This window comes from Neoarius graeffei, chromosome 25, assembly GCF_027579695.1.
Source record: "Neoarius graeffei isolate fNeoGra1 chromosome 25, fNeoGra1.pri, whole genome shotgun sequence".
In the NCBI taxonomy this organism is placed as follows: domain Eukaryota; kingdom Metazoa; phylum Chordata; class Actinopteri; order Siluriformes; family Ariidae; genus Neoarius; species Neoarius graeffei.
Genome location: NC_083593.1, coordinates 4,251,462 through 4,263,325, shown reverse-complemented (window position 1 = coordinate 4,263,325; position 11,864 = coordinate 4,251,462). Strand labels below are relative to the sequence as shown.

General features: G+C 40.5%; 1 protein-coding gene across 1 annotated transcript in view; it reads right to left on the bottom strand.

Moving 5' to 3' along the window:
* Window positions 1–903: 903 nt before the first annotated feature.
* foxo1b (forkhead box O1 b) overlaps window positions 904–11,864 on the bottom strand; it is a 38,680-nt gene continuing 27,719 nt past the window's right edge. The window contains exons 2-3 of the mRNA XM_060908169.1: window positions 4,786–4,977; window positions 904–3,631 (exon numbers count right to left, since the gene is read on the bottom strand). Coding sequence (XP_060764152.1) covers window positions 2,573–3,631; window positions 4,786–4,977 — 1,251 coding nt within the window. The 3' untranslated portion in view covers window positions 904–2,572. The remainder of the gene's footprint in view (window positions 3,632–4,785; window positions 4,978–11,864) is intronic.

Below are 11,864 nucleotides of genomic sequence, written 5' to 3'. Positions count from 1 at the left end.
ACGTTCAGAATTTACAGCGTTTTCCCTCAAAATCTGCCCCCCGTCCCGCACTCAGACCACTCTGTGTTTAAGATTAAAAAATAAAAAATAAAAATGAAAAAAAAAAAAACCATAAGCGTTAGTCATTCACGTTACTGGATTTACATTCTACAGGCACTTTGATCTTTTATACAATTTTTGTAAAAAAAAAAAATCAGGTAGTAAAGACTAGAACAATGAAGTTAAGGTCTTACACACAAATTATAAACATGCGATTCAAACAACTTAAAAAAAGGAACAGATAATCCACATAAACACAATAACATCATAAAAATAATTATTTACATATTTATGTGAAATACACAGCAGTGCTCAGTCTCAGTGCCACCAAATGTTTTTTGCTCAGAAATAAATAGAAAAAAAAATCTCCCAGTGTTTTATAATACAGTGTGAAAATGTTACATCATGAAAGCGTGTTTTTCCTCATTGTTCTTTCTGCTTATAAAAAATAAAAATCAAAGAACTAAGCAACTTCAGATGCATGATAAAAGAAATAAAAGTGTGTGTGTGTGTTTAAGAAAGTTTTACATTACGGGGACTGAAGATGTGAAGACGAAAAGCCCAGCTGCACCAGTTGAACTTTGGTGAATTAAAATGTACACTTTGTACAAATTTATATATATTATATATAAAAATTCTTCTTTGTTAGCTCGAGTTCTTGGTGAAACTGTTCACGATCCGTACAAATCACTTTTTCTATCTGTAATCTTCCCGCAGTATTTTCCCCGCCCCTAAACCTCCTCTGATTGTTTATTACATCACTGGAGAATTGTGGGAGGGACAAAATTATATCAACCAATCATATCATGTCATGTTTTATGCTTCCACCTTTATGCCCCACCCCTCCCTGCCCCTCCCCCACACCTCACCAAAACAAATTGTGTTTTGTTAGTTTTTTAAAAATACATTTACGTGTCAGTTTGTTGACGGAAGTAAAGTGTTCGTGTTGACAAACAGATATCGTGACATGTCGTGATGTCTCTACTTTCACAAAAAAAGACACGCCCTTCTCTCCCAAATATGCAGCTTCAATCAGAAATGTTATCGAAGAAAACTGCATTTCTTCTTCTTTACTTTGCCTTTAAAACTTGCAGTGAAAATTAAAGCAGTGTTGAATTTGCGCTGCATCGTAACTGCTGAACGAGACGCTTTTAAATCAGTAACATCTGCAACAGGAAACGGGACGTTTTCTTGATTTATGTTTGAAACAGACATCTGAATACAAACCACACTTTCACACAGGGGAAGCTGGAAACCACGACACACGAAAAAAAAATTCATGATTTTGTAATGGTACAATAACACAGAAAAATAAATCAGTAGTTCATAAACATGTGTGACGTTACAGCAACCGGCTTCTGATCCTCTGTCATGGAGACGAAATGAAAAAAAAAAAAGAAGACGACGACGACATGAATTTGGGATGTTTCATCGTATTAGTGATTCAGTCTGTGTGTAAATTAAAAGCACATGAACTTGAGGACAAGCAGAAAAACAGAAGGAGCTCATACGTCATTTTATCATGAGATGCGCCTTTAAATGAGGGAGAAAAAAAGGAGATTAAGTTCTTTTTAGCTTGGTTTGAGCTTCAGAGAATCTGCAGCTCGAAGAAATAAACTAAACCTTGTGTGGGTTAATTCTTAAATCTGAACTTTATTTTATGATTTCTGCACCACACGGTCCTTCTGATTTCTGTCCAGTTAGAGCTTTCAGTCTTTCCTGAAACATCAGATTATTCTTGGTGTGTGTTACTGAAGCCCTCAGGCTGCACGTCCCGCGTCCTGGAGCTGGGTTCAGCTGAGAAAGGTTTAGAAATGACCGAGTGATAATATAAAATCATGAAATATCACAATCTGAAACTCTCAAACACTTCGATAAAAGACACACACACACACACACACACACCTCTATACACACACACACACACACACACAGCATAAACGCCTTGTTATACATTATATACACAACAAGTTATTTACAACTTTGTACAAAGATCTCAGTTAAAACTGTAAAACATGAACACGAGCCGTCAGTTTCATTTCATCTGGTTAAAAAAAATAAATTGAGGCATGTTTTTAAAAACAGCAGATACACATCTGGCAGGTGTGCCATGATTATGGTTTATTATTATTATTAAGAGCAGATTTCCTCTCCATTAATTAATTCCTGTGGAGAATTTTTTTGAAACAAACAAACAAACAAACAAACAAACAAAAACCCCACAGAGCTTTTTTACATTGTGGGTAAATAAAAAAAATGCTGACTTTTTTTTTTGCATTAAAAATGATGGACAGATGAAAAATCTCCCAGCTTAGATATGATACATTTAAAAATAAATTCTTCACGAATGAGACTATTAAACACCTGCCAGTATGAGTGAGTGTGTGCGTGTGTGAGCATGTGTGAGAGCATGTGTGTGTGTGTCCAGATCCATGATTTATTCTTAAAATCTTTTTTTTTTTTTTTAATAAGAATTGTGCCAAACCTTTTCTTTTCTTCTGGTTCTCAACACTTTAATCATGTGTGTGTGTGTTTACCCCGACACCCAGCTGTGTGTGTTGCTCTTGACAGCAGTGTGTGTGAAGCCCTGCTGGCTGGCGGCCGGGTCGAAGTTGAAGTCGAGTGCGTCTCCGTCCATCAGCGTGTCGTGCAGCACGCGCTCCACGTCACACTCCAGCCGCTCGATCGCCATGTCGTCCAGGTCACTAGGCAACCGCTCCAGGTGGTTGTGATGATGATGGTGCTGACGATGCGGCAGGACCGGAGTGTGTCTGTGGAAACCGTTGCTGTTAACAATGCAGTAATTGGGCGGCGCTGAATTGACAGCTCCTCCTCCTCCTCCCACGTGCGCTAGGTGAGGGTACGGCTTCATGTTACCATGACGACCGAGATGTCCCTGAGGAAGTAGGGCACACCTGTTTATGCCCACTGCTGGAGAGGTGTGTGTGTGAGCGTGTGTGTGTGAGACCATCACTTTTCCTGCTTGCCCCATGTGCCCTTGAGCACTATAGGGAGGTAAAACTCTCCCTCCTTGTGGCCCTGCTGCCTCCATGGGGGGCAGAACGTCTCCTCTGGGCTCCCCGTCGTTACTCAGGAGTTCCTTTAAAAGCCCAGTAGTACAATTAAACTGCCGTATGTAGGGGTTGTAACCCACAGCCTTGCTGTCCGACAGAGTCTGGATGGTCATCGCGTTAATGCTCATGCCGCTCGGCCACTTGAAGTCCTGGCTTGTGCTGTAGGGGGCGTACTGAGAGCTCGGAGCGTCCGAGCTGTTCTTCGGTGAAAGCAGGTTCAGGTTGTCCAGCAGGTTCTCCATCATCAGGTTCTTCGAGCCGAAAGAGCCAGTCACCTCGGACAGACTCGGCAATTTGGAGGCCAATTTCGTGGCCTGGTAGCCGAGGTGGAGTTCTGCTCCCTCACTCACGTCCTCCTCGGGGAGGAAAGGTGAGCGCCGGCCGCTCAGCGTGCTCGCGTCCGAGCTGGCCCGTGTGCGGAAACTTCCCCACGCTTCAAAGTCATCGTTACTGTGAGAGTTCGGACTGCCGAGCCACTTCGAGTAGCCGGGACTGTTCGAGCCGCCGTCCAGCCCCACCTGCAGAGATATGAGGACCAGGACACGACCAGTGAACATGTCAACACTCAACAATAATAATAATAATAATAATAATAATAGTGGTGGCACAGTGGTGTAGTGGTTAGCGCTGTCGCCTCACAGCAAGAAGGTCCTGGGTTTGAGCCCCGTGGCCGGCGAGGGCCTTTCTGTGCGGAGTTTGCATGTTCTCCCCGTGTCCGCGTGGGTTTCCTCCGGGTGCTCCGGTTTCCCCCACAGTCCAAAGACATGCAGGTTAGGTTAACTGGTGACTCTAAATTGAGCGTAGGTGTGAATGTGAGTGTGAATGGTTGTCTGTGTCTATGTGTCAGCCCTGTGATGACCTGGCGACTTGTCCAGGGTGTACCCCGCCTTTCACCCGTAGTCAGCTGGGATAGGCTCCAGCTTGCCTGCGACCCTGTAGAACAGGATAAAGCGGCTACAGATAATGAGATGAGATCTTATTCCTAATTATATTTACTCAATTTTGATCAAATTTACTTTAAGCTCGACTGCACGGAGCTTCATCTTTAAGTATTTGGTTCCTGATTAATTCCCCGTTTTATTTTCTCTCAGTTTTACTTTCCTTTGACGGGTTATGATTTTTTTTTAAAAGGCAACATTTTTTTAATTTCTATATGTACTGCTCTTTTTGTTCAATTTAGCAGTTAAAAAAAAATAAAATATGAAAATATATAAATTTTTTTAATAATAATAATAATAATAATAATAATAATGAAATTTATTTTTACTTTTTGGAACGTTTTGTTTTATTTTGTATCTTTGTGGGTTTTTTCACTTAATTTTTTTTACTTGCATTAAATGTCTTTTATTCAGTTTTATTTTTAACTTTATTTTACTGTTTAAGTTCCACTTTCCTTAAATGATCCATCTATTTATGGGAACATTTATCCTTTTTTATAATTACCAATCGCTTAGCAGCATTAAGGTTTATTGATTTCCTTGAATCCAGTTTTACTCAGTGTTTTACATTACATTCAAGTTTTTTTTTTTTATTTCTTGATTTTAGATATTATATGCAATATTTGTTGATTTATTCCATTTTGTTTTGTGCTACACTGTACTTTGGCTTCGTGTTGATGAAGTCAGCGATTCTCAGCGCCATCATTAGCATTAGCATCAACGCTCAGGCTTACCTTCTTCTTAGCGGCGCGGCCACGGCTCTTGGTGAACTTGCTGTTGTTGTCCATGGAGGCGGCTCTGCGGCGCGGGGATTTCCCGCTCTTTCCTCCTTCAGGATTCAGCATCCACCATGAGCTTTTCCCCGTGCCCTCGTTCTGTACGCGTACGAACCGACTGTGCAGAGACAGATTGTGACGAATGGAGTTCTGCAAAAAAAACAAAAACAAAGAGTCATGTGTCAGATTTCTCAAACAGAAAAGTAAAATATTAGCTGTAATGTTTTTAGCTTTAAATGAAACTTTCCAGGTGTAAAGAGTCGTCCAGGGAACAACGTCGCACAAAAAACCTCACAGTAAGTTAGCGCAATAAACATTAGCCTTCGTTAGCAGTGATATGGACCTGGAGATGACCACAAAGCGTTTGTGTGATGGTATTTAATCTCTGGAATATCACATAGCTTCAGAACCAGCAGGAGTTCGTCACACAGACGGACACGTTCAGCAAGAGAGCGTAAAAACTAAAACATGGACAAGCCATGTGCTCTACTCAAGAGGAACCCTACACACACACACACACACACACACACAATAAAACTGAATAAAAGAAATTTAATATGAAGTAAAATAAGTTTATAAAAAGTAGAAATTAAGCATTAGAGAAGAAATAAAAATGAATAAACATTAAACATTAAAGATGAAGTAAAAAAAGGAAAATAATTTCATAAAACAGCAAGGTTAAAAAAGATATTTGAATAAAAGTTAAAAAAAGCTAAAAAGTGGAAGAAAAAAAATTATACATAAACAAGGAAAGAAATTTAATATGAAGTAAAGTCATGAAGTTATGGGAAAAAAATCTACAAGACTGAGCTGAAGTAAAACACGCTGTTATTGTTATTACTGTTGTTTTTGTTGATGACGACGACATGAGGAAGGACGTGAGTTTTCGTGTTGATCATCACAGGATGAAACAGTTTCATGAGAACAGCAGCAGTGTGAGAGACACGAGTGTTTACGTTCCGTTAGAAACACAGGATTCCCTCATACTGTATCTGCTCCATCAGCGTAAGGGAGTGAGGGACAATCACATGATAACATCGTTACCGTGGCAACCAGAACAATAAAGGACGAGTTTAATCCCAGTTCACCGTCTGAGCCGGAATCGCACAGAGAGATTTAAAACGCAGATAATCTATGAACAATATCGTTAATATTACAGTTTCGTTTAATCAGAACTGTGGCACACTGAAACACGGCTTCCGATGTTCTCAAGATCCTGAAGTTTAGAAACCCGAGAGTCTGAGAGGGAAAGACAAAACACTGCCTGTTTAGGGAGCCTACGGCCAAGTGGACTTCATTTATACAGAGCACATGAGAGAAGGAGAAATGCCTTCATAAGGTCGGGATACTGATGGGCATCTGGAAAAGGATCTGGAACGATGGAACTGCTGCATTCACATTTTAGAATAAAGACACACAGAGAGAGAGAGAGGGTGACAGAGAGAAAGAGTGACAGAGAGAGAAAGAGTGACAGAGAGAGAGAAAGAACAAGAGCAAGAGAGGGAGACAGAGAGAGGGAGAGAGAGTGCGAGAGATAGAACAAGAACAAGAGCAAGAGAGAAAGAGCAAGAGAGAGAGATAATGAGAGAGAAAGAACAAGAGCAAGAGAGAGGGAGCGAGAGAAAGTGAGAGAGCAAGAGAGAGAAAGAAAGAGAGAGAAAGAGAGAACACAATGGGAAAAGTTTTACAGGAAAAAACTAAACTCTTCAGGACTATAATCACCAATTTTTTTTTTAATTGTGTACAATTGTGAACAATAGCAAGATAGAATACAATTCCACTTGGCCAATCATCTGGTTCACTGTAGCTCATCTGGTAGTGGGAGGAGTGGTCAGAAGATGCCTGTGGACCCTGCATTTAAAGGCCTGGGGGCCAGTGTCTACAGGTCCAACTGCGTGTTCTGGAAGGCTATTCCATACCCGGACAGCAGTGTGGAGGAAGGTTCTGTCTAGGGTGCGAGTATTAGAGGCTGGGAGGTCCAGGGCATGAGCTGGCATGGCTGTGCAGAGATCATTTGTAAATTTCAATTACAAATAAGGAATTTGATAATTTTTTAAAAATAAAAGCACAAGAAAGTTGAATTTTCGTTCTTGTTACTGTTGTAGTTTTCACACCGACAGACAAAAATTAGTGCAGATTTATCACCTTCATATCCAAACTATTATCTCATCTCATCTCATTATCTGTAGCCGCTTTATCCTGTTCTACAGGGTCGCAGGCAAGCTGGAGCCTATCCCAGCTGACTACGGGCGAAAGGCGGGGTTCACCCTGGACAAGTCGCCAGGTCATCACAGGGCTGACACATAGACACAGACAACCATTCACACTCACATTCACACCTACGCTCAATTTAGAGTCACCAGTTAACCTAACCTGCATGTCTTTGGACTGTGGGGGAAACCGGAGCACCCGGAGGAAACCCACGCGGACACGGGGAGAACATGCAAACTCCGCACAGAAAGGCCCTCGCCGGCCACGGGGCTCGAACCCACACCTTCTTGCTGTGAGGCGACAGCGCTAACCACTACACCACCGTGCCGCCCCCCAAACTATTATTTCCTCCAAAAACCAAAAGCTGTTAAAATTATTACTGACTGAAACTAATTTCCCTCAAAAGTCCCAAGTGAACAGAAATCCTCAATCGTTTTACTAATTTTTACTTTAGTTGCCTCCTTTAGTGCCCTCAAATCAGACGACGTGCTTTTATTGTTTTTAGCAACACAAAAAAAACCTAAAAACAAAAGCAAAAACCTCTCGCCTTGAATGAACCTCAACACACATTTTTCAAATTCCACCAACTTTGTGTTACTATTCCCTTTCTTGTTTAGGGAAACCCAATCTCAGCCTATAAACACAGGAAGTGACTGCAGAGAGGAGGAAGTAGCTGGGAGAGCGGGCTGCGTTTCCTGTCATGGAGGAAGTGGATTTGAAAGGAAAGCTGAAATGACGCATCGGACCACTCGGCTGAACGTGAGGTCAGAGCGAGGTCGACCCAGAGCCTTTAATCTCGGATCTCTTCGAGCTGAAGGGCGATTCGCTGAAACCTCGCACTTCTCTCTGGATCTTTATTTACACTCGACATGATCTGATGTCAATTTCTGGAAGTGGAACCAAAAATGTTAATATCCCTGTAGCTGTGCGTTTACATACACGCAGCTACAAGTGTATTTATCCATGCTACACACACACACACACACACACACACACACACACACACACAATATGAACTCAGTACCCTTGTTCCTTCTTGGCAGGAAAGCCCTCCCCTTTCCTGCCTCTCTCTCTTTCACCCCATTAACCCTTTTAAACTCTCTCTCTCTCTCTCTCTCCATTCACCCATTTTATCTCTTCGTTCTCTTCACAGGTTGTAAATAAAACTTCTTTCTACTCATCTCAGAATTCTGTTCAACAAGCAAAAGCTATGACTTTAATTTACATATTTGATAACACATTATTATTACTACTGTTATTATTATCATCATAATCATTATCATTGATTATATTATCATTATTGGAGATGCTTTGATCTCATTGTACATGTGTATAGTGACAATAAAGGCATTCTATTCTATCATCATTATAAGATACAAAAACATTAAAAAATGAGTAATACAAAGGAACAGTTTAAAGAAAGTAAGGCTCAGATTTAACATAAGAAAACGCACAACATGCCTTTGCAAAGATGCGACGCCCCAACACAAACTTATCAAGGAATTACTATGGAACAGGTGAACACAATAGGGCAACGAACCAATAACAGGATGGGAAATAGTGGAGCTTTAAACAGAAACATAAAATATTATATAACTGTTGATATGATGACAGCTCGAGGACGTTTTATCTCTCGCGCTGCCTTTTTTTTTGCTATCCGTTTGTTAAGCCGTCACGTAACGGCTGTATTTCCGGGGCTAAGCCTCGTCTTCTCATTGTGCTGCAGTGTTGTGTAACTCACTGTTTGGATGGATTCAGAGTCCAAAAAACTATGCAGTTAGCATGAAGGAAAACATTGTCTCGTGTTTAGGACTTGAAATAGAAAGTTTAAATTAAATAAAGAGCCGAGAGGGAGGGACTAACAGTGGTGATCAGTGATTTATCTTTTTAGAAAAAAATTCATTTTTCTGTTCAACTGGATTCATTTTGTACTGACACGCCCCAAATAATTATTTTCATCATTTTCTGGTCACATTCCTAAATGTTAAACATGCTTGGATAGGATTACATCCTTCACACCTGTCAGCCAATGAGAGAGGAGGATTTTTGGGTGGGAGAGCAGAGTGTAATCAGAGTGTCAGGATGCTGTAGATGTGCACTCTGAACACTAAATGTCAGACATGTGGGTGTCTCAGTGCCCAACCTCTGGCCTTCCCCGTGTATCTGATGCCCCAAAGGTGAGCACAGAGCAGAAAAAAAGCCCCTACTGAACGCTTTGAGTCATCTGAGGTGAAATGTGCCAGAGCAGGGAAAAAAAACGGACAAAAGTGCACAAAATGAAAGTGTTGCAAAGTGCACTTGCAAAAGTGACTCACGCTAAACTGATACGACTTTAACAATTCACGCCCCAATTCAAAACTCGATTCAAATCTTCAAACACAGATCTATTTCACTGGCTGCTTGAGACGGGAAGTTTCTGTTGTTAAAATAGAATTTTATTCATCTGTTTAAATAATCAACTTCAAAAATGACTTGAAATAAAACATTACTAACATTTAGTGACAGACAAATAAAAGGAAGAAGCTCCATTAATAACACATAAAAGGTGTTTACAGATGTGTGGCGTGTCCTGTATGATCCAGTTACGCAATTATTATTTTATTCATCTTAAAGGGATCCTCCAGCGGATTTACTCTCAAACTTAGTTTCAGTAAAAGATGTCAAAAAATCAAACCTTCATTTTCGGAGACCAAATAGTGTTTGAGAAAAATAAATTTTCTTTAAAATGCCATTTTGAGAATAAATCTGCTGGAGGATCCCTTTAAACCACAGTGAATGATCAATGATGGCCTTTTTTTAATGAAAGAACAACACATCAGACTTTTTCTCACTTCCGTTATAGCAGCTGTAAACAGTCGTTCTCTCACCAGCCCCTCGAATCTCTCTTCAGGTTAATACAAAACAAACAAAAACACACAGCTTGTTACGCATGTTACCGAGAAACTACAAAGAAGTGTAATCGTCTCCGTCATGAAGATGTCGGAAAACTTAAAGTTTTCTTAAACTTAAAGCTCGACGGCCTTTTGATTTCATAAGATCAGTGAAATTTAGTTCCCTCTGAAATGTGGTGATTGTGATATCTGTTTATTTCTGTAATATCTCACAAAATATCAGGCCATTCTGTGGCTGGGAAGTTATTTAATTTGAGGGGATTAAAGCAAATAATGTGCATGAAATCGCTCGCTTGGCAGTCAGGCAGACAGAGGAAGTCCGTGTGCGCATGCGCAGGTTTACCTTCTTCTTCTTTTGGGTTTTACGGCAGCTGGCATCCACAGTGTTGCATTACTGCCATCTACAGGTTTCCCTTTGAGCGTGCACTGACCATTCCATCATTCTGTCGCTAAACGAACAGCTGATCACACCGAGGTGCTCGCTGAGCGCCAATATTTATTAGCTTGGTCCTGCGTTTCCTTTCCTTCGTATAGAACATAATGTCTTTTCTTCTCGCTTTCCGTTACTGTAGTTGTTCTTTCACATTTCATTCACACACTCACGCCCTCCATTTTTCTTTCCTGTTTCAAATTTGTATCCCACAATGCCTTGCGCGAACGGGGAAAGCCCACCATGTCATGCATGACGTAGTATCTTGAATTGGGTCATGATGAAGCAGGAAAAAATAGCGGAGACTTTAGGGACACGTGACGCTAAACTCGTTAATTGTTCTCAAAAAAAAAAAAAGAATAAAATTGGAAGTCTGTGATTCGAATTCATTAGCTTTCAGTCCACTAAACAAAAATAATTGGGTGTTGGGGTTAAATTCTTTTTATGACCTCCACTTGAAAAATCTGAAAGGCAGTCTACCTTTAAAGTTTTATTTCTGGTTGTTACAAAGTGCTGACACTGGAGACTCCTTCTGTAGATGTTACATTTCTAGAAAACATGTCCAGATCAGCGATGACGCACGCTTATTAATCTGTTTATGTGAAGCGTCCACGTTATGAAGTCCCTGTGAATGAACTGCTACGATAGAAACGATGATGCATCACAGTGAGTGCATTAATATGAAAATAAAAGTCAATAAAATGCTGATATTTGTCAAGTCAAGTCAAGTTTATTTGTACAGCGCTTTTAACAATAAACAATGTCGCAAAGCAGCTTTACAGAATTTGAACGACTTAAAACATGAGCTAATTTTGTCCCTAATCTATCCCCAATGAGCAAGCCTGTGGTGACAAATATTTGTCATTTTATGTCGCTGTGTGATTGTATACATTTGTACAGTATGAGAGACAGCTGGAGTCTTAAGTCAGCAGTCACACATAGGTGCAGGAACAGTTAGAACCTACCCTGAGTGTGTGTGTGTGTGTGTGTGTGTGTGTTTACAAGGGAGACGAGACTAATTCTAGTGAGGGATGATGTGGTGTGTATATGAGGCGTGTCTGTGTGTGTGTGTGTGTGTCCATGTATTCTCTGAGCATCATTAACACCTCTAGGACTTCTAACCCCATCTGTATCCTGTCTGAATCTCCTGACCACACACACACTTCAGAAAGAACCCAGATCCAAAATGTTCATTTTCTATTACATTCGAATATCATTCTCAAAAATATCAACAAATCACAACAATATCAGTTGTGAATGGATTAAAGGAACATTGGATGGATGGATGGATGGATGGATATAAGGAACAAATGTAAGCAAGGAAGAAAGGAACAAATAAAAGAAGGAAAGAACTGATGGATGGACTGTTGGATGGATAGAAAGTGAAACAGAGTGTAACAGAGTTTGGGAAGCAGTGCAGCGTTGATGAGTTTTGATTTATTTTTTTGACTGCGCAGATCTGGCAACTTAAATCAGGTCATGCAAATATTAAAGTGAGTAAACGA